This window comes from Eretmochelys imbricata, chromosome 2, assembly GCF_965152235.1.
Source record: "Eretmochelys imbricata isolate rEreImb1 chromosome 2, rEreImb1.hap1, whole genome shotgun sequence".
NCBI classification, from domain to species: Eukaryota; Metazoa; Chordata; order Testudines; family Cheloniidae; genus Eretmochelys; species Eretmochelys imbricata.
This window is the reverse complement of record NC_135573.1, coordinates 269,822,646-269,843,410: the sequence shown is the minus strand read 5'-3', so window position 1 is coordinate 269,843,410 and position 20,765 is coordinate 269,822,646. Positions and strand designations below refer to the sequence as shown.

The 20,765-nt window shown below is 66.8% G+C and overlaps 1 protein-coding gene across 4 annotated transcripts; it reads right to left on the bottom strand.

Moving 5' to 3' along the window:
* Positions 1-3,556: 3,556 nt before the first annotated feature.
* Positions 3,557-19,097, bottom strand: LOC144260089 (uncharacterized). 4 transcript variants are annotated; one of them, XM_077808636.1, is made up of 17 exons: positions 18,962-19,097; positions 17,066-17,172; positions 15,512-15,651; positions 15,289-15,425; positions 13,570-13,722; positions 12,265-12,757; positions 11,935-12,027; positions 11,227-11,314; positions 10,803-11,002; positions 10,493-10,735; positions 7,360-7,458; positions 6,910-7,103; positions 5,900-6,074; positions 5,423-5,579; positions 4,859-5,012; positions 4,160-4,271; positions 3,557-3,967 (listed from the first exon to the last, which is right to left on the bottom strand). In XM_077808636.1, exons 1-17 carry the CDS (start codon positions 18,974-18,976, stop codon positions 3,792-3,794), a joined length of 2,736 nt encoding a protein of 911 aa, XP_077664762.1. In that variant the 5' UTR covers positions 18,977-19,097; the 3' UTR covers positions 3,557-3,791. The 4 variants fall into 4 exon arrangements, with proteins under 4 accessions (XP_077664762.1, XP_077664765.1, XP_077664764.1 ...); XM_077808639.1 differs by lacking the exon at positions 18,962-19,097 and adding an exon at positions 18,719-18,758; XM_077808638.1 differs by lacking the exon at positions 18,962-19,097 and adding an exon at positions 17,747-17,783.
* Between the last annotated feature and the right edge of the window lie 1,668 nt (positions 19,098-20,765).

Below are 20,765 nucleotides of genomic sequence, written 5' to 3'. Positions count from 1 at the left end.
CACCTCCCCAGCACAGCGCCCCCTGGTGCCAGGGTGGGGGATACAGGCACAGCCGGGGGGGGGCAGCCCCTCCCCAGCACAGCGCCCCCTGGTGCCAGGGTGGGGGATACGGGCACAGCCGGGGGGGCAGCCCCTCCCCAGCACAGCGCCCCCTGGTGCCAGGGTGGGGGATACGGGCACAGCCGGGGGGCAGCCCCTCCCCAGCACAGCGCCCCCTGGTGCCAGGGTGGGGGATACGGGCACAGCCGGGGGGCAGCCCCAGAGCCAGCCTGGCTGAAGGGGAGGGAATGGGAATCCGGACGGCTCCCCTGGAGCAGGTGCCCGCCCTGGAGCAGGTGCCCGCCCTGGAGCAGCGAGACCAACACGTGCCAGCGGCTGCAGGGCTCCCATAGCCCCTGCCCGCACCGCGGCCTCCACAGGGCCAGCCCCGCACAGAGCCAGCTGTCGGGGCCTGGCCTCTGGCCCCAGGGGCCTGGGGCAGGGCTGGGGGGGAGCTCCTGGCTACTCCAGTCCCCGCCCGGGGCACTGTGGGGGGCAGGGCAGGGGGGTGGCTATGGGGGGAGCTCCCGGCTCCTCCAGTCCCAGCAGGGGCACGCTGCAGGGCAGTGGCATGCTCTCTCATTGCCCTGTGCTGTGCAGCTCGTGGTGTGGGGCAGGGGAGCTGCGGCTGCAAAAGGGGCAGTTGCTGGGGCTCTCTGCCCAGCACGGCGCCCGCACTCCAGGGCCGACGACAGCAGAGGTCTCGCAGGGGGAGGGGAAGGCCTGGCAGCACCTCTGCAACCCCCCCGCCCCGTGCCTAGCTCTGCCTGGAGCCAGCCCCCTCCTGGCACAGGGTGCAACACACCTGCCGTGGGGCTGGGGGCACCTTGGGCCTGCAAGGTGCAAGCCCAGGGCTGCTGGAGCCAGGAGCAGGGCTCCCCAAGGCCCAGTCTTCCCTCTCCAGCAGGCCTGTGCCCTGCCTGGCTGGCTCTGCCACTCAGCATGCCTGGGGGGAGCCTGGCAGGCCGCTCACCTGTCCCAGGCCTGGGGGCAAAGGGTGCAGTAGTCGATTTTGACCCAGGTACCTCTGGGTGCCCACAGTGAAGGGTCCCAGAGGTGCACAGGGTTACGGGGAGCTCCTGTGTCTGGAGCGTATGTCCTAGGGCACCAGAGACTGGCACAGGAGGGCTCCCGTGACAGCTGCTGTCTCACTAGTCCCCAGCCTCCGTGTGAAATGCACGTACAGACCCCCTGGGAGGGGGCACAGACGTATCCAGCAGCCATGCTTGCCAGGCCTGCGGCTAGGGGTGACGAGCATCTTCTGTGGGACCAGAGCTCCCCACCTGCAAATGGAGGAGCCTGGTTGCCAGTGGTCTCCTCTGCAGGCTGAACCGAACGCTGACGCAGGAGTCTGAAAACGTCACAGAAAAGTACCAGGAAGATGAACCCGGGGGGGGGGCGGGGGGGGGCAGGGGAGGGCAGACTAGAGTTGCCAACTTTCTAATCACACAAAACCGAACACCCCTGCCCTGCCCACTGCATCCACCTCCCTGTCACTTTCCCTGGGCTGGGGCAGGGGCGCAGGAGGGGCCGAGGACCCTGGGGTGGGGACAGAAATGAGAGGTTCAGGGCTGGGGTTTGGGGTGCAGGCTCCAGCTGCGGGGGCCTGGGGTTTGGGCTGGGAGGGCTCAGGGCTGGGATGTGGGCTCTAGGAGGGGTTTGGGGTTTGGGAGGGGGCTCAGGGGGTTGTGGCGTGAACTCTGGGAGGGAGTTAGCGTGCAAGAAGGGGGTTGGGGTGCAGGAGGGGGTTTGGGGTGCAGGCTCCACTTACCAGGCGGCTCCCAGTCAGCAGCGCAGAGGGGCTAAGGCAGGCCTGCCCTGACTCCACGATGCTCCTGGTAGCGGATGCTGTCTGGCCCCTAGACGCAGGGGCAGCCAGGTGGCTCTGTGCCCTGCCCACGCCCGCAGCTCCCTGTGGCCATGGTTGCCGGCCAATGGGAGCAGTTCATGGATTGCCCTGGTTGCCCCTCCACCTAGGGGGTGCTGGGACCTGCTGGCCGCTTCCGGGGCACAGTGCGGTGCCAGGTAGGGACTGTCCTGCCTTAGCCCTGCTGCACCCCCAATGGGACTTTAAATGGTCCTGTCAGCAGTGCCGACCGGAGCTGCCAGGGTTCCTTTCCGACTGGGCCTTCCAGTCAAAACCCGGACGCCTGGCGACCCTGGGGCAGGGCTGTCTCAAGGTCACGTCAAAGGTTTGCTCTAGTACATTGGGGCACAAAGGTGACACCCCGTCACCCTCTCCAGGGCAAGGAACCGGGCAGCGCGTTTGCTTCACGAAAGCGGCATCCAGCAGGCACGGCTGAAACTACTGGCAAGACCGTGGGGTGAAAGAAGCGTCACTAGACAAGAGGGTCACGTGTTAGTTAAGTTCAGTCTCTAAAAAGCGAGTTATAATTTTGTTTTATATGTAACCGTTTGTATCCAACGTTCTTACTCAGTGCTCCCCGAATCTGGTTTTCACTATCACCACATCTCAGTGCTGAGCATTCACGGGACCGGAGCCGCCTCCCCTCCACTGGTGTGGTCTGTGCCCGTGGGAGCAGCAGGCCTGGGGATTCGGAGAGATCAGGGCACCGCAGAGAAACCCCAAGGACTCGGAGGCTGGTTGTGCCTATTGCTGCCTTCTACAGAGGACGAGACCTTAGGGCCCTGGAAGGCAGGCCTGGCCCTGCTAAAGGCTGGTGGGTCCAGTGAGCCAAACCCCAGGCCCAACCCCTTCACGCCAAGGGCAGGTGATGGAGCGCTGCCTCCCAAGGCTGGGTACCCGGGGAGCACCACACTGACCTGCAGGGCACGGCTTGCCCCCTTGTCTGCAACCAGGGAGGGGCAGGTGCCCAGCCTGGGAAATGGGAACCCTCCGGGGGCAGGGGACGATGACAAGCTGGCCTGGGGTAGGTGCTGCCCCCACTATGAGCCCTGGGGGGCTGGGACTCAACATGTCACCACCCTCCAGGCTGGGGTCAGGGCTCCCCTAGTCTCAGCCCCGGGGGGTGGGTGGGCCACAGGGCTCCCCTTGTTTCAGCCCCTGGGGGGCACAGGGCCCCCATGGGGACAGGGCTCCTGTAGCTTCAGCAGGGCCGAGCGGGGAAACGTGCGTCTCCCTCCTGCTCCTACAGAGGCTGGCGTCCCACCTTCACTCAGCCGCCTCCAGGCTGGCTCCCTTGGCACCGACCTGCTCCCCTCCCCTCCAACAGCCTCATGGCCCAGTGGGGTTGGCTCCTTGAGGGAGGGGCTCGGTCTGTCCCTGCAGGGTGGGCCCCCCATGTGCTGCAGGGAGGGGGCAGCTGGCTCCGCCTCTCTTGGGCAGGGGGGGTTTGCTACCGCAGGTTGAACCCCTGTCTGACAGCACTGAGGCCCTGCTTGCACCGAGCCAGCCCCAGAGGGGGGCTCTGTGGGGCCCAAGGTCAAGGAACGTGGTTTGTAGAGGGGCCTTTCCGTAGGGCTCCCCTCACTGGCGGGTGCCAGAAGCTGGCTGGGAGAGCAGGGCCTCTCCCCGGGCACAGGAGGAGAATTCAGCCAGAGGATACTGCTTTATTCAACAAGCCCCCAAACTGGCCCACGCAGCCTGTGGCAGGACGCCGTGCACCCACGGTGCTGTGGGAGGAGCCTGCCCGAGCCCGGCAGCCCCGCGCCCCCCCCACCAGGCTGGGGTGCTGAGCCCTGCAGAGCAGGCAGGCTGGCCCCGGGGCTGCGATGGGGAGGGGCCCCCGGGCGAGCCGCGCAGGCAGGACCATAGGAGGGCGGCGCCAGGCCTAACTGGGGAGCTCCTCGTCTGACAGCTGCTCGGGGGACAGCGTCTGCAGGTGGCTGGCCCGGATGCTGACGATGCTGGGGCAGGCAGCCAGGAGGCTGGCCACACCGGCCGCCGTCACCCCAGAGCCATCCAGGTTCACCTGAGCGATGGGCACTTGGCGGAGGAAGCGCAGTCCTAGAGCAGAGAGAGGCGAGGGGTTAGCCCGGGCAGCGCGACCCAGCCAGCTGGCATGGGCACCCAGCTCCTTCCCACTCCCCGCCCCCAGAACAGGCCTGTGGCCGGTCCCCCACCCCTTCCCCATGCTGCCCCGGGACGAGTGGGAGCCCGGCAGCCCTCCCCACAGCGTCCGGCCTGGCGGGGGCTCACCTCGGTCGGTGACGCGGGTGCGGCTCAGGTTCACCTTGAGGAGCTGTTTGCAGCGGCTGACACCCATCCTCACCACGCTGTCTCCCACGGGCGTGCTCGCCAGGCCCAGCACCTGCGACAGCCGGCTGGCGTCAGAACATGCTGCGCCCCGCGGCCTGCACCCACCCCGCCCCCCAGGCTGAGGGGGCAGCGAGTAACCCACCCAGCACAGCAGCCCTTGCGCCACTCTGGGGGCAGCTGGCCCCTGGGTCTCAGTGTCCATCCATGCCCCACAGCTCATCTGCAACGCTGCCTGCCTGGGCTCTGGAGTGAGCAGCAGCTCCATCTCCTGGCACGCAGGCAGCAGCCCCAGGCAGGCATCTTCCTGCCACAGGCACCCCCCAGCCCCTCCCACCTCCGTTGCCATGGGTCACAACCTGGCCTGCTTCGGGGTGGGGTGCCTCAGCCGTTCCCATGGGGGAAGAGTGTCTGGGCCAAGCACCGTGGGGGTGTTGCCAGAACCCACTGCTATGCTGCACCCCATTCGCTGCCAGGGTGCCAGCTCTGCCCACGTGGCAGGAAGCCCCAGGCCCAGCTGGGGCAGAGACTTTTCATGGGGGAAGGGGAGGGGATGCCCGGGGAGAACCCAGGTACCAGCCTTCCCTGCTAGCCCTGGGCAGCTGCAGAGCGGGTGGCCCCGCTGTGTCCCCCGCCCAGTACCTGCAGGAGGGGCAGCCGGGTGATGCAGCGGGCCACGCCTGCGCTGGAGACAGCGGTCCGATCCAGGCACAGCTCCTCGAGGTGCCGCAGGCCCTGCAGGTGCTGCAGCCCGCAGTCAGTCACCAGAGTGTTGCAGAGCGAGAGCCGCCGCAGCCTGGGGCAGGGACAGGGGCATCAGCGGGGGCTGGCGGCTCCCTCCCCCATGGGGACCTAGTGCTCAGCCCCTCCCCCCAGCGTCACTGCCCCGGTGCAGAGCGTGGCAGCTCAGGGTGTGCACGCAGGTGCAGTGGGGCTCGGCCTCGGGGTCCATCCCGGGGCTTCCTGGAAGCCCACCCTGAGCCCCGACACCACCAGCCCCTGCTCTGCTGGGCTCCTCTCCCAACCTGCAGCCGGGCTCGCCACGCCTGCGAGAACCTGCCCCAGGCCAGCCAGGGGGGCCTTATCCCAAGTCCCAGCACCCAGGCTACAGTGCCCGGCAGACCCCAGCGCACGCCTGGCGCCAACCAGGGACACGGGGGGAAGGGTGCCCACAGGGGCTGGAGGCCTCCCTCTTCTCCCAGGCACCTGTGCAGCTGGGGCAGATGGCGCAGCCCCTCGTCAGTGATGTGGGTGAAATCGGTCAGGTCCAGCTCCAGCAGCCCCTCCAGGCGGCACAGGAAGTGCAGGCCGGAGTCGGTGACTGTGTGCCGGCATGGCAGGCTCAGCTGGGCCAGTGGCAGGCCTGAAACAGCCAGCGGGGCAGTGAGTGGCCCTCACCCCATCCTCCCAGACCGACAGCACAGCTCTGGGGCTCCCGCTGGCCCCACCCGCCACCCTGGGATCCGGCCCAGCCCAGCCCCTCGCCCAGTGCCCAGCTCCGACAGGGACACCACACCCCGAGCACGCAAGGGGCCCTTGGGCGGCAAGACACGCCGTGGGTGGCCACAGCACCTTGAGGGCAGGGCCCTGCATGGGCAGCTAGTCACTGCTTCTCCATGGGGCCCGGGGCCCTGGTGCTCTTGCCGAGCTCGGCCGGGGACCACCAGCCCAGGGCGCTCCTACCTGAGACCAGCTGCAGGGCCTGGTCACCATCCACGGACTGCACTCCAGACAGGGTGAGCGTGGAGAGGGCAGGGTGGGAGGCCAGGGCCGCCAGGGAGGCTTGGCTCACGCGGGTGTCATCCAGGTGCAGCGTGTGCAGCCGGCTCAGCTGCTGCAGGGCAGAGAAATCCGAGATCTGCCAGAGACCAACTGCCCGTCAGAACCACGCCCCGGGCAACCCTGCCTAGAGGGGAATGGCCTCCTACCCCATCCCCTGTCCCCAGAGCCAGCCAGGATGGGAGCCAGCACCCCCTGAAGGGGAGAGGCCCCGACACAGGCGGTGGATACAACACGCCTACCCTCCCCTCCCCTGAGGCAGCGACCACCACCGGACACCTAGTAGTGGGTTTTAGCGGTTTTCACAGGGAAATCTTTGCTTATTATTATGCCCCACGCAGGTTCCGGGGCAGCTGAGGCGGGGATATGTGATACTCAGCTTCCTGGGTTCAGCAGCGACAGCCCCGAACTCCAAGGAGAGGGCTGCTGAGCCCAGGAAGCTGAGTACCAGATACGGCCTCCTCAGACGCCCCGGAACCTGCATGGGGCATAGTAAAAGCTCAGGTTCTTTGGGAAGAGAGATGAGCTTTTCCCACAGAGTGGCTCAGGGTCTCAGGAGGGGAGACGCAGTGCGGCTAGGGCGGCTCTGGCCAGCTCGAGGCTCTTCTGGGCTGGGGGGGGGGCTCGGAGCTCCAGCTGCAGGGGGGAGGACGGGGTGGGGAAGGACTGGGGGGCTAGCTTCCCCAAAGGGGGGCTCATCCTGCTGCCCATCGGCCCCGTGCCCCATTCCCCACCCCCGAGCCAAGCAGTCTCTGACCTGCGGCCAGATGGGAGCCAGCACCGCCTAGAGGGGAAAGGCCCCGTGTCCCATTCCCCGCCCCCTGAGCCAGCCAGTCCCCGTCCCGGGGTGGGATCGCAGCCGGCGCCCTAGAGGAGAAGGCCCCGTGCCCCGCCCCCCACTCGTGGCCCATCACCTCGGTCTGCTTGAGGCTGAGCAGCACCAGGCCGGGTGCGTCCTGGGGCAGCAGGCATAGCGTGTGCTCTGTGATCCCCGTCCTGTTAAGGCTCAGGTGGGTGAGTGTGGAGGGAGCCGAGTGCAGGAAATCCGCCATGCCGCTATCACTGATTTTGGTCTGGTCCAGAGCCAGGTGCGAGAGGTGCGGGAGCCCTGCGGGGGGGTGGGGGGGAGGAGGAGCAGGTGTTACCGGGGGCAGAGACTGGTGCGGCCTGAGGACAAAGAGCTGGGCCAAGCCACTGTGCCTGGGGTCCAGCCACAAAGGGGGGAGCAGGTGGGGCCGCACCTGGGGGGGTAACGAGAGGTGGGAAGGGGCGAGGTCGTGACGCAGGGAGGGAGAAGAGGTGGGAGGGGGCAATGCAGGGGGTGTGGCCCGCCAGACAGGCCAGCCCCCGTGCACGCGCTGTACCTTTAAGGAAGCGCAGGCAGGTGTCGGTGAGCTTGACACAGGCCGACAGGTTGAGGTGCTGAAGTCTCTGCAGGTGCCTCACCACGGATAGGCCCTGGTCTGCAGGGAGAGTGAGGGGACATCAGGGCCAGGGCTGCAGACCTCACACCACCACCACGCTGGAGCCGCTGGCTCCATCCTGCCCAAGGGGCCTTGTGGGAACCTGGGGGGGATCCTGACCAGTGTACACAGGGCTCCCTTCCCACACGGCCAGAGCGCCTCGACCCCGCCGAGAGCACAGAGCCGTGCCCCCCCCGCCTAACAGTATCCCAATGGTCCATGCAGCCCAGGGCCCCGGCTGCAACAGGGGCTTCAGAAGGAGTGAACAGAACAGGGCAGTTATGGAGTGATCTGTCCCTGTCGCCCACTCCCAGCTTCTGGTAGGCAGAGGTTTAGGGACACCCAGGGCATGGGGTTCTGTCCCTGCCCCTCCTGGTTAATAGCCATTGATGGACCTACTCTCCATGAACTTATCTAGTTCTTTTTTGAACCCATTTACACTTTTGGTCTTCACACATCCCCTGGCAAGGAGTTCCACAGGTTGACTGTGCGCTGTGTGAAGAAATACTTCCTTTTGTTTGTTTTAAACCTGCCGCCTATTAATTTCATTGGGTGACCCCTTGTTCATAGAATCATAGAAGATTAGGGTTGGAAGGGACCTCAGGAGGTCATCTAGTCCAACCCCCTGCTCAAAGCAGGACCAATCCCCAACTAAATCATCCCAGCCAGGGCTTTGTCAAGCCTCACCTTAAAAACCTCTAATGATGGAGAGTCCACCACCTCCCTAGGTAACCCATTCCAGTGCTTCACCACCCTCCTAGTGAAATAGTGTTTCCTAATATCCAACCTAGACCTCCCCTCACTGCAACTTGAGACCATTGCTCCTTATTCTGTCTTCTGCCACCACTGAGAACAGCCGAGCTCCATCCTCTTTGGAACCCCCCTTCAGGTAGTTGAAAGCAGCTATCAAATCCCCCCTCATTCTTCTCTTCCGCAGACTAAACAATCCCAGTTCCCTCTGTCACAGAGTCCCCGGGCGATGCTCTGGAACTGCTCCCCGTGAAGCCAGTCAGGACTCTGGGAGAGTCTCCTTTCTGTGAGCAGCCTGTCTGCAGGACACACAGCTCACATGGCTTCCACCTTCCTGGGTCTGACCTCGGAGCATTCAGCCTCCTCTGCCCCTCTGTGCACTTCCCACAGCGAGTCCGCCCAGGCGGGGTCCTGGGGAAGTCAGAGGGCCCTGCCCTCCAACTCCACAGTCAGACGTGACTCTCAGCCAGCCAGGAAAACAGAGGGTTTATTAGACGACAGGAACATGGTCTAACACAGAGCTTGTAGATGCAGAGAACAGGACCCCTCAGCTGGGTCCATTTTGGGGGGCAGTGAGCCAGACAACCACATCTGGACTTCACTCCATGTCTCCAGCCAGCCCCAAACTGACTCCCCCTGCAGCCCCTCCTCCTTTGGGCTTTGTTCCTTTCCCGGGCCAGGAGGGCACCTGATTCCTTTGTTCTCCAACCCTTTAGCTCTCACCTTGCAGGGGGAACGGCCCAGGCCATCAGTTGCCAGGAAACAGGGTGTCGGCCATTCTGTGTGTCCGGACCCCTGCACACACCTGCCCTCTAGGGCTCTGCAGTGATCATACACCCTTATCCCACCCCCTAGATACTTAAGAACTGCCTAGGGGAAACTGAGGCACCCCCACACTATTCAGAGGAAACATTAAGAACAGTCCCACTTCGTCACACCCTCAGCCTCTCCTCATAAGTCATGTGCCCCAGTCCCCTAATCATTTTCGTTGCCCCCCACTGGACTCTCTCCAATTTGTCCATATCCCTTCTGTAGTGGGGGGCCCAAAACTGGACGCAATAATCCAGGTGTGGCCTCACCAGTGTCAAATAGAGGGGAATCATCACTTCCCTAGTTCTTGTGTTATGAGAAGGAGTAAACAACACGTCCCTAGTCACTGTATCCCCACCAGCCATGATTTTACAGCCCTCTGTCCTCTCCCCCGTCAGTCGTCTCTCTTCTAAGCTGAACAGTCCCAGTTAGTTGGGGATTGGTCCTGCTTTGAGCAGGGGAATGGGACTAGATGACCTCCTGAGGTCCCTTCCAACCCTGATATTCTATGATTCTATGATTTATTAATCTCTCCTCCTATGGAAGCTCTTCCATCCCCCTCATCATTTTTCTTGCTCTTTTCTGAACCTTTTCCGTAAGAACGGCCAGGCTGGGTCAGACCAAAGGTCCATCTAGCCCAGTGTCCAGACCCCTGGGGGACTCCGCTATTTACCTCTTGTGACGCAGCAGGAAGGGGGGAGTGTTGACCTGGGAATGTGGCAGGAGAGTTTCAATGGGAGACCCGAGAGCCTGTAACCTGAGCCAGGAGGGGGAGGTGACACCTCTGCCCTGGGAATGTGAAGACAGGCTGCAGGAGGGAGCCGGCTGGGGGGGTTTAGTTTCAGTTTGGGGCTGGGTGGTGGAATGCAGGGAACCCCAGGGCTGGGGTCTAAGCTCCCTGCTCCCCCAGAAGGACTTGACTGAGGGGTCCTGGTTCTACCCACAAGCTCTGTTTTAGACTGTGTTCCTGTTGTCCAATAAACTTTCCGTTTTACTGGCTGGCTGAGAGTCACAGTGATCCCAGGAAGAGGGGTGCAGGGCCTGGACTCCCCCACACTCCGTGACACCTCTCTCCACTGTGAACACTGAGGTTACGTAGAACGCCTCTTTGTTTCCGCTCTGTTAACCCGATTTATCCTTTACCTGCCTGCACTCCAGGCCTGTGCCAGCTTGGAGTGGGGACTCTTGTGTCATGCACATGCAAGGGAACCTGCCCTGAGAGCCAGGACCTGAGGGGGGACACCACAGCCACCCCAGAGAGAGACAGAAAGAGGGGCATGCGATAGCCTGGCCCGCACTGCCCCACCATGGGCTGCCCGCAGCACTCCATGGACCCGGGGCAGAGCTCCATGGGCCTTCAGGGGCGGAGAGACCCCAGGCCTAGTGTCTGTCCCTGGGCCTGCCCTACATCCTCCCCTTCCCCGTGAACAGTTCTGCCCCAGACTGGCGAGCCAGCCCCACCCCCGCCGCATACCGGTGAGCAGGGGGCAGGAGACCAGGCTGAGGTGCCGGAGGCTCTGAAAGGCCGGCAGCTGGCGCAGCAGCTCGTTGGTGGCGTAGGGGTAGCAGCTGAGGACCAGGCTCTGTATGGGGCAGCCGAAGAAGAGCTCCAGGGTCTTGGGGCGCAGCAGCCGGTGGCGGATCATGTGGGCCAGGAGGCGCTCGGCCAGCGGGGGCGTCAGGGAGGCCAGGCCACTGCAGTACTGTTTTCGGGGTGCTGTGGAGGAGACACCGGGTAAGGTGCTGGGGGGCACTAGGCTGGGGGCAGGGCCATGGGGCTGTACCTGTCAGCAGAGCCACGGCCGCCCGCAGGGCCATGCTAGAGAGCGAAGGCACGTGGGAGAGGCGGGGGGGTTTCCTGTGCCTTGCGGGTGGGGCCGGCTCCTCTTGGCCCCGCAAGGCACGGTGGAAGCGCTGCTCCGCTGCCTGAGCCACGGCGCCCGGCAGGTCCGAGGGGCCCACACCACGCCCATCGTCTGCAGCCCTGCAAGGAGGAGCTGGGTCAGGCCACGGCCACCGCCCTTGGGGAGAGGCGCCCTCAGCTGGCTCCTCCCCGCGGCCCCGGCACAAACTCCCTGCCCCGCAGCTCACGCCTTGCAAACAGGCCAGCGCTGGATTCCTTGGGATTCCCACGGCCCAGCAGAACTCTGCCATGACCCCCAGGCCTTCTGCACCCCGGGGGTGCTGCCCGCAGCTGCCGGCACATACCTGAGCCTGTTGCCCTCTGCCGGCCACTGGTGCTGCGGCTCCACCGGGCCCCGGCTTGGAGACAGCAGCAAAGGAGCCAGCCCTGAGCCTGCAGATCAGAGCAGATTACGTCAGCGGAGGGGGCAGTCGTGCTGGGAAAGGGGCCAACCCCATGGGCAGCCGTCCCCCAACCGTCAATCCTGGAGCTCCTGGCACCTCGGCCCCCATTAACCCAGCTGGCATCTCACTGCAGGGCAGGGAGCTGTGGGCACTCCTCCTCCCAGCACTGCCCTGGGACGCTGGGGGACCCAGGGCAAGCAGGCGCCCTCGTGCCATCTCCCGATGCCCATGCAGGGCTGACTGCGATGCCAGTGCAGAGGTGGAGTCTGCTGGGTCCTGACATGCGCGCAAAGGCCCTGGCACCGTATGGTGCCCACTGGCCAGATAGATGTGGTGGGACCAGGCCGCCCTCCCCATCACAGGCCGGGCTGCCTTTTAACACGCTGCGGGCGACGGGGCTGTTACAGCCAGAGCAGCCACTCCCCTGGCACGGGCTGGGCTGCAGAGCCCCCAAGGGATCCCCGACAGTGCAGCCCAGGACTCGGAAACGCCCAGGGGCCTCCCCCACACCGACAGTCCCCGCTCTGGAGCCTGCGCCCTGTCCACGAGGCTCTGCCCCGTGCATGCCCTCCGGCCCTGCCCCACCACAGGAGGGAGGGAGATGCTGACCTGGAGGGGACAGCTCCTCATCCAGTGGGCTGCACCCAGTGGGTGCTGTGGGCTCTTGCTCCGGATCCTCTAGTGTCAGCCGCTGTCCCTGGCCTGTGGGAGGGACAATGGCAGCTACTGCAGGAAGGCTCATGCTGCCCTCTCCCTGCGAGGGGAGGCCAGAGCCCGCTTCTCTCTCATCTCCCTGCCTCCCACAGAGAGAGGGGGCAGGCCAGGCAAATGGCAGCCCACCCAGGAGTCCCCCGAGCCAGGCCCCCCAGCCCCTCACAAGCCAGGTGGGCACACGCCTCCCCAAGGGCCCCTCCCCCGACCAGCAGGCTGGCAGCTTACCCCAGCGATGGTGCGGTGGGGAGGTCGACTCCCAAAGGCCATGGACCCCAGGTTTCCCTGGCACCACCCTGCGCGCAGGGGAGCTCAGCGCCAGCCGCAGCTCCTCGGCCTCTGGGAACATCCCTTCGGCCATGGCCTGCTCCAGCACTAGGCCCAGGGTCTCGCCCCGGCCCCAGGCGTGCTCCTCCGTGGGCAAGGCCTGAGGCCCGGGAGGCTGCAGGGGCCCGTCTCTGGCCTGGGGGGCTGCCAGGGCGCAGGTGCCTGACGGGAGGGGCTCGGTGGCCAGGACGCACAGGGTGGCGCTGGGGGTCAGGCCCAGAGCCTGCAGGCTGCAGGACAGCTCGGCCGGGCCGAAGCGGCGCTTGGGGAAGCCCTGAAGGAGCGTGAACGGCGGCAGGTCGGGGTGCAGAGTCGAGAGGTGCTGCGTGACGTCCTGCAGAAGGCAGTTGGCAGGGAAGCGCTCCCGCAAGCACTGGCCCGAGGGCAGGCGGATCTGGGGGCAGAGAGAGCCCAGGGTGAAGCACAGCATCCCAGGCCCAAGGCACTGCCAGCCCGGCTCCGTGCCCAGACAAAACCCACTTGAGGCCAGGAGATGAGACCGTACCGGCTGCTGCCCCCTTCTCCCCTCAGAGCAAAGGAGGGGGCAGCACGGGGCTCAACTCCTGCCCCCTCCACCTCCTCCTGCCAGGACATCAAGTGCAAGGTAAGATGCAGCCATCTCTGGGGTGGAACACGAAACCTGCGTGTACGGGGTCACTGCCCCAGCATTGCAAGGACACCGGGGTGGAGCATCAGTGCCCGCAGGCCAGGGCAGTGAGCAGAACAAAGCCCCGTTCAAAGCAGGGCTCCAGACAGCAAGTTAGACTTTGGCCAGACTCCAAAATCAGCATCTCAGCTGACAGGAGACCTAATGAGCACAAGGGGCCAGGCCCGGCTTTGTGTGTCTGCAGTACGGCTACCATGGCCCTGGGATCAGCACTGACTCCAACAGGAGAGCACCCCCCGCTGCACAGCCCCCCCCAGGGCACTGGGGCCAGCGCTGACTGAGGGGAGAGCGCCCCCTGCTGAGACCCCACTCAGCTCCAGGTTTTTCTCTTGGAGTCTCCTGGAGGCGACGGGATGCAGCCCAGGGCAGGATGTCCCTGGCAGGATCGTGCTCTCAGGGGAAGCCGGAGGTTTTGCATATCCAGGGAGGGGCTCCCTCTGGGTGGCAGCACCTCCTCAGCCCTGGCCTCCCCTCGTCCCCTCCCCAGGGACTTAGATCCTCCGGCCAGACCAGCTCTGCAGCAGGGGTTCAGGACTCACCATCAGCAGGCACTGCCCGTCACTCGCCAGCTGAGCTGGGCCCTCCGGCCTGTGGCCCTGGGCAGCCGGGTGGTCTGGCTTCTGGGCCCGCTGAGTCTTTGCCTGGAAGCTTTTCCGGTCGTCAGCGATTCTCTGCAGCACCAGCTCCCGCTCCTGGGGGAAGAGGCTGGGCATGACTGCTGGGAGCTCCCTGCTGGCACAGGAGCAGCGCCCAGCACCTCACCCTGCTCCACCTCGCCCTGCCTCAGCGGGGCACGGCCTGCGGCTGAGGGGCGGAGATGCAGCCAGAGACTCAGGGGCTTCTCCCAACCTTGAGTCTGCAAAGCCAACTGCGGTCACCCCTCTGGGGGGCATGGCCGGCCACATGAATCATAGAATCGTAGAATATCAGGGTTGGAAGGTGTGATGAAGTGGGACTGTTCTTATTGTTTCCTCCGAATATTGTGGGGGTGCCTCAGTTTCCCCTATGCAGTTCTTAAGTATTTAGGTGGTGGGGTAAGGGTGTATGATCATTGCAGAGCCCTAGAGGGCAGGTGTGTGCAGGGGTCTGGACACAGAGAATGGCCGACACCCTGTTTCCTGGCAACTGATGGCCTGGCCCTTCCCCCTGCAAGGTGAGAGCTAAAGGGTTGGAGAACAAAGGAATCAGGTGCCCTCCTGGCCCGGGAAAGGAACAAAGCCCAGAGGAGGAGGGGCTGGAGGGGGAGTCAGTTTGGGGCTGGCTGGAGACATGGAGTGAAGGGCAGACGTGGTTGTCTGGCTCACTGCCCCCCAAAATGGACCCAGCTGAGGGGTCCTGTTCTCTGCACCTACAAGCTCTGTGTTAGACCATGTTCCTGTCATCTAATAAACCTTCTGTTTTACTGGCTGGCTGAGAGTCACATCTGACTGCGAAGTTGGGGTGCAGGACCCTCTGGCTTCCCCAGGAGCCCCGCCTGAGCGGACTCGCTGGGGGAAGCACACGGAGGGGCAGAGGATGCTGAATGCTCCGAGGTCAGGCCCAGGGAGGTGGGAGCCGGGTGAGCTGTGTGTCCTGCAGACAGGCTGCTCACAGAAAGGCGACTGCCCCAGAGTCCTGACTGGCTTCATGGGAGCAGTTCCAGAGAATCGCCCAGGGACTCCATGACAGAAGGGACCTCAGGAGGTCATCTAGTCTAACCCCCTGCTCAAAGCAGGACCAATCCCCAACTAAATCATCCCAGCTAGGGCTTTGTCAAGCCTGACCTTAAAAACCTCTAAGGAAGGAGATTCCACCACCTCCCTAGGTAACGCATTCCAGTGTTTCACCACCCTCCTAGTGAAAAAGTTTTTCCTAATATCCAACCTAACCTAAGGAGCAGCCGGAGACTCATAGATTCATAGATATTTAGGTCAGAAGTGACGATTATGATCATCTAGTCTGACCTCCTGCACAACGCAGGCCACAGAATTTCACCCACCACTCCTACAAAAAAAAAAAAAACTCACACCTATATCTGTGCTATTGAAGTCCTCAAATCGTAGTTTAAAGACTTCAAGGAGCAGAGAGAATCCTCCAGCAAGTGACCCGTGCCCCATGCTACAGAGGAAGGCGAAAAACCTCCAGGGCACTGGAGACACTGCAGGCGGCAGCGCTGGGAGCAGACGGCACGTGCCAGGAGCGTCCAGGGCAGCTGCCCTCCGCCACCCTGCTCCTCTCAGTCCCACACGCAGACCCTCCCTCCCAACCACGGCACTCACCTTCTGCTTGTTCTGCTTCTCGGCTTTGGCCTCCCGAGCCAGCTGCTCCCGCCGCTGCTCTTCCAACTCCTTTCGGCTTCCCTTCATCCTGCAGCTGTGCCCAGCCTCGGTCCCAGGCCACTGAGCGGAGCTGGGCCCTGGGGCGCAGAGAGAGAGAGTGATGGAGCCGCCCCCGCAGTCGCCTGCCAGGGAGAGGAGCCAAGCGGGGTAGGGGGGCATGCACCTGGCAAGCTGTGCTCAGCACCGGGAGCCTCTGACCCCAAAGGCATCGCCTGGAGCTTGGGAAGGTTGAAAGCTGCAATTGCTCCTCCTGGCTCTTTGGGGGGCGCTGTCTGGAGCCGCTGCCCCCTCTCCTGAAGTAACCTGCAAAGCACAGAGAATGAGGGGGGGAGCTGAGGACCCCCAGCGTCGCTTCTCCCGCCCATTGGCCTGCACACCCTGCAGGCGGCTTTAGGGCCAGCTGTGATCGGCGCCTGGACCCTTGAGCTGGGGGGGCTAGACCGGCTCTGCACCCCCACCCTCTCGGATCAGCCACCTCCCCGCTCCTGCTGTCAGTGATTGGGCCAAGCAGAGGGTCTCGTGCTCACTGGGCGGGGGTCTCCAAGCAGTCACTCAGGTGAGGAGAGCCCCGGCGGCGGGGGGCCTGGATTTGCTGCGACGAAGGACGGCTCAGCCAGGCAGCGATGGGACCAGAACAAAACCTGCTGCTGTCCCGAGACCTTTCACCCAAAGGAGAGCCAAGCTCCTGGGCCACGCCAGCCATCGCCTCTGGCGCTGCACTTCTGGGCACAATGCCACGGGCAGCTCCAATGCCTCTGCCAAGGGGGCTCAGGCTGCAGAGCTTGCACATTCCCACAGGCCGGGAAGACAGCACAGGGTTACCACGAGAGCGGGCGACATTCGCAAGAGCTGCTCTGAGCACGAGTCACAGAAACACCTTCTCCTTTGGAAACAGCGGTGCCCCAGTTTGGTTTATTACGCCTGTAAATGTCTGTTCCTTCTCCGAGTCCTGCGGAGCCCCTGGCGTATTTATATCATGAGGCATGGAGTTCCACAGGCTAACAGGGCATCATGTATACAAGTATTTGCTCTCCCACGATTTCAGCCTTACAGGATGTCCCCTCATCCTTGTGTTGTGAGAGGGCAAACAGGAGCCCCCTATCCACCCCCTGACCCATTTGTTGTTCTGTATCCAGTCATCCTGTTCCCGTCTACACCGAGCAGTCCCAGCCACTCATGCCTGACAACCCACCTCTCGCAAAAAGCATCCAAGATCTTTAACGAGCACAAGGCAAATGGCCAGGACATCAGCTCTGCACAGCACCTGAAAGATGGCGTCCCGAGCCATGCAGTGCCCTCTAGCCACACACTGCTGGAGACTGAGGAGAGAGCGCCGGCCACCGAGCCCCCGCCCCACTGCCCGCAACTGCTGCCCCCCGCCGAGTCCCCGCTGCCCCCCGCTGAGCCCCCCGCCCTGCTCCCCACAGCCCCTGCCCCCGGCCGAGCCCCTGCCCCGCTCCTCGTGACCCAGCGCCCCCCACCAAGCCCCCGCCCCACTCCCCAGCACCCCCTCCCAGCCCCCACCCTGCGGCCCAGCGCCCCCTAGCACCGCCCTGGGACAGTGACTGAGGGCAGAGCACGATGGCAGCTCCTGGCGACTCCCGGCGGCAGGCTGAGGCTGGCTCCCCTGGCAGCGGGCGGCTGGGCCGAGGGGCCAGGCTGCTCCCCAGGGCAGCGGCGCTGTGCCCCACAGGTTGGTGGGGCCGCGGCCACTCACCATTCTGTGGCCTCCTGCAGGCTGAGGGAGCCGGCCTGGACGGCCGCGCGCGCCTGCCCCTCGGTGAATCCCATCTCGTAGAGCGCCAGGAGCAGGTCGCCCAGAGTCTGGGGAAACACAGCGCGGATGGGTCACGGCTTGCCCCGTGTTTGTGTTGGGCCGCACCTGCCCCGAGTGGGACGGGGCAGCGGGGTGCCCGGGGCGGACACGGGGGGGACAGCGGGGCGCCCCGGGGGGGGGTTATGGGGCAGTAGTGGGGGGGACTACGGGGCGCCCCGGGGGGGTTACGGGGCAGTAGTGGGGGGACAGTGGGGCGCCCGGGCAGTACAGGGGGTGGGGGGCCGCGCTAGGGGAGGCAGTAGGTGCTGTGGGGATTACGGGGCGGTGATGGGGGGTCGCAGGGTGCCTGGGGGGTGTGGGGTGGGCGGGGGCACAGGGAGCGGGTCCACGGCAGGGCCCCGGGGGGGGGGTCGTGGGGGGGCGGGTCCATGGCGGGGCCCGGGGGGGGTCGGGTCGCACCGCGGGCGGGTCCATGGCGGGGCCCCGGAGGGGGTCGCGGGGGGGCGGGTCCATGGCGGGCCCTGGGGGGGTCGGGTCGCACCGCGGGCGGGTCCATGGCGGGGCCCGGAGAGGGTCGCGGGGGGCGGGTCCATGGCGGGCCCCGGGGGGGGCGGGTCTCACCGCGGGCGGGTCCATGGCGGGGCCCGGGGGGGGTCGCGGGGCAGTAGTGGGGGGGACAGCGGGGCGCCCCGGGGGGGGGTCGCGGGGCAGTAGTGGGGGGACAGCGGGGCGCCCCGGGGGGGGGTTACGGGGCAGTAGTGGGGGGACAGCGGGGCGCCCCGGGGGGGGTTACGGGGCAGTAGTGGGGGGACAGCGGGGCGCCCCGGGGGGGGTTACGGGGCAGTAGTGGGGGGACAGCGGGGCGCCCGGGCGGGGGTTACGGGGCAGTAGTGGGGGGACAGCGGGGCGCCCCGGGCGGGGGTTACGGGGCAGTAGTGGGGGGACAGCGGGGCGCCCCGGGCGGGGGTTACGGGGCAGTAGTGGGGGGACAGCGGGGCGCCCCGGGCGGGGGTTACGGGGCAGTAGTGGGGGGACAGCGGGGCGCCCCGGGCGGGTTACGGGGCAGTAGTGGGGGGACAGCGGGGCGCCCCGGGGGGGGTTACGGGGCAGTAGTGGGGGGACAGCGGGGCGCCCCGGGGGGGTTACGGGGCAGTAGTGGGGGGACAGCGGGGCGCCCCGGGGGGGGTTACGGGGCAGTAGTGGGGGGACAGCGGGGCGCCCCGGGGGGGGTTACGGGGCAGTAGTGGGGGGACAGCGGGGCGCCCCGGGGGGGGTTACGGGGCAGTAGTGGGGGGACAGTGGGGCGCCCGGGCAGTACAGGGGGTGGGGGGCCGCGCTAGGGGAGGCAGTAGGTGCTGTGGGGATTACGGGGCGGTGATGGGGGGTCGCAGGGTGCCTGGGGGGTGTGGGGTGGGCGGGGGGCACAGGGAGCGGGTCCACGGCAGGGCCCCGGGGGGGGGGTCGTGGGGGGCGGGTCCATGGCGGGGCCCGGGGGGGGGTCGGGTCGCACCGCGGGCGGGGTCCATGGCGGGGCCCCGGGGGGGGTCGCGGGGGGCGGGTCTATGGCGGGCCCCGGGGGGGGGCGGGTCTCACCGCGGGCGGGTCCATGGCGGGGCCCGGAGGGGGTCGCGGGGGGCGGGTCTATGGCGGGCCCCGGGGGGGGGCGGGTCTCACCGCGGGCGGGTCCATGGCGGGGCCCCGGGGGGGGGTCGCGGGGGGCGGGTCCATGGCGGGCCCGGGGGGGGGCGGGTCACACCGCGGGCGGGTCCATGGCGGGGCCCGGGGGGGGTCGCGGGGGGCGGGTCCATGGCGGAGCACGGGGGGGGCGGGTCTCACCGCGGGCGGGTCCATGGCCGGGCCCGGGGGGGGCTGGGGCGCAGCGCGGCGGGCGGGTCCATCCGCTCCCGGCAGCCCCGGCCCGGAAGTGCCCGGCGCTTCCGCCCCACAGGCCCCAGACCGGCGGGGGAGGGGCGGACTCCGGCCCGGGGGCGGCGCGGAGGGGTCCGGCAGAGGGAGGGGCCGCGGGTCCCGGCCGGGGCGGGCGAAGGTTGTGCCCCGAGGGTCACGTGCGGGTTGGGAAATGGCGGGCCCTGAGTGTGGGGCGGGGCTGGGCTGGGCTGGGGGGCAGGAGAGGGGTGGGGTGCGGCAGGGGGCTCAGGGCAGGGGTTGGGGTGCGCCAGGGGGTTGGGGTGCGGGAGGGGGCTCAGGGCGGGGGTTGGGGTGCGGGAGGGGGCTCAGGGCGGGGGTTGGGGTGCGGGAGGGGGCTCAGGGCAGGGGTTGGGGTGTGGCTGGGGGTTGGGGTGCGGGAGGGGGCTCAGGGCGGGGGTTGGGGTGCCGGAGGGGGCTCAGGGCGGGGGTTGGGGTGCGGGAGGGGGCTCAGGGCAGGGGTTGGGGTGTGGCTGGGGGTTGGGGTGCGGGAGGGGGCTCAGGGCAGGGGTTGGGCTGCAGGCGGGGGTTGGGGTTCGGGAGGGGGCTCAGGGCGGGGGTTGGGGTGCGGGAGGGGGCTCAGGGCAGGGGTTGGGTGTGGCTGGGGGTTGGGGTACGGGAGGGGGCTCAGGGCGGGGACTGGGGTGCGGCAGGGGGCTCAGGGCAGGGGTTGGGGTGCGCCAGGGGGTTGGGGTGCGGCAGGGGGCTCAGGGCAGGGGTTGGGCTGCAGGCGGGGGTTGGGGTGCGGGAGGGGGCTCAAGGCAGGGGTTGGGGTGCGCCAGGGGGTTGGGGTGCGGCAGGGGGCTCAGGGTAGGGGTTGGGGTGCGGGAGGGGGCTCAGGGCAGGGGTTGGGCTGCAGGCGGGGGTTGGGGTGCGGGAGGGGGCTTAGGACAGGGGTTGAGGTGCAGGTGGGGTTTGGGGTGCGCGAGGGGGCTCAGGTCGGGGTTTGAGATGCGGCAGGGGGCTGGGGTGCGGCTGGGGGTTGGGATGCAGGTGGGGGTTGGGGTGCGGCTGGGGTTTGCGGTGTGGGGGGGGCTCAGGGTAGGGGTTTGGGTGCGGCAGGGGGTTGGGGTGCGGCTGGGGTTTGGGGTGCGGTAGGGGGCTCAGGGCAGGGGTTGGGGTGCGGCTGGGGGTTGGGGTGCAGGCAGGGTTTGGGGTGTGGGAGGGGGCTCAGGGGTGGGGTTTGGGGTGTGGGAGGGGGCTCAGAGTAGGGGTTGGGGTGTGGCTGGGGGTTGGGGTGCAGGCAGGGTTTGGGGTGCGGGAAGGGGCTCAGGGCAGGGGTTGGGATGCAGGCAGGGGTTGGGGTGCACGAGGGGCCTCAGATCAGGGTTTGAGATGCGGCAGGGGGCTGGGGTGCGGCTGGGGGTTGGGGTGCAGGAGAGGGGTGGGGTGCAGGCGGGCTTAGGGTGTGGGAGGGGGCTCAGGGCAGGGTTTGAGGTGCGGCTGGGGTGCAGGATGGGTGCACGGTGCTAGCTCCAGCCTGGTGCCGCTTACCTGGCGTGGCTCTGGCATGGAAGCAGCCGGTGCCACGTCCCTGGGGCCCCCGGGGGAGCTGCGGGGGGCGGTGCCAGCAGGCGAGGGCAGTGCACGGAGCCCTCTGCCCCCACACTTCCCCAGGGGCCACAGGGACGTGGTGTCGGCTGCTTCCGGGATCGGCACGGGGCCCGCAGCACAATGGGGGTGGCAATCCCACGGGCTGGATCCAAAGCCCTGA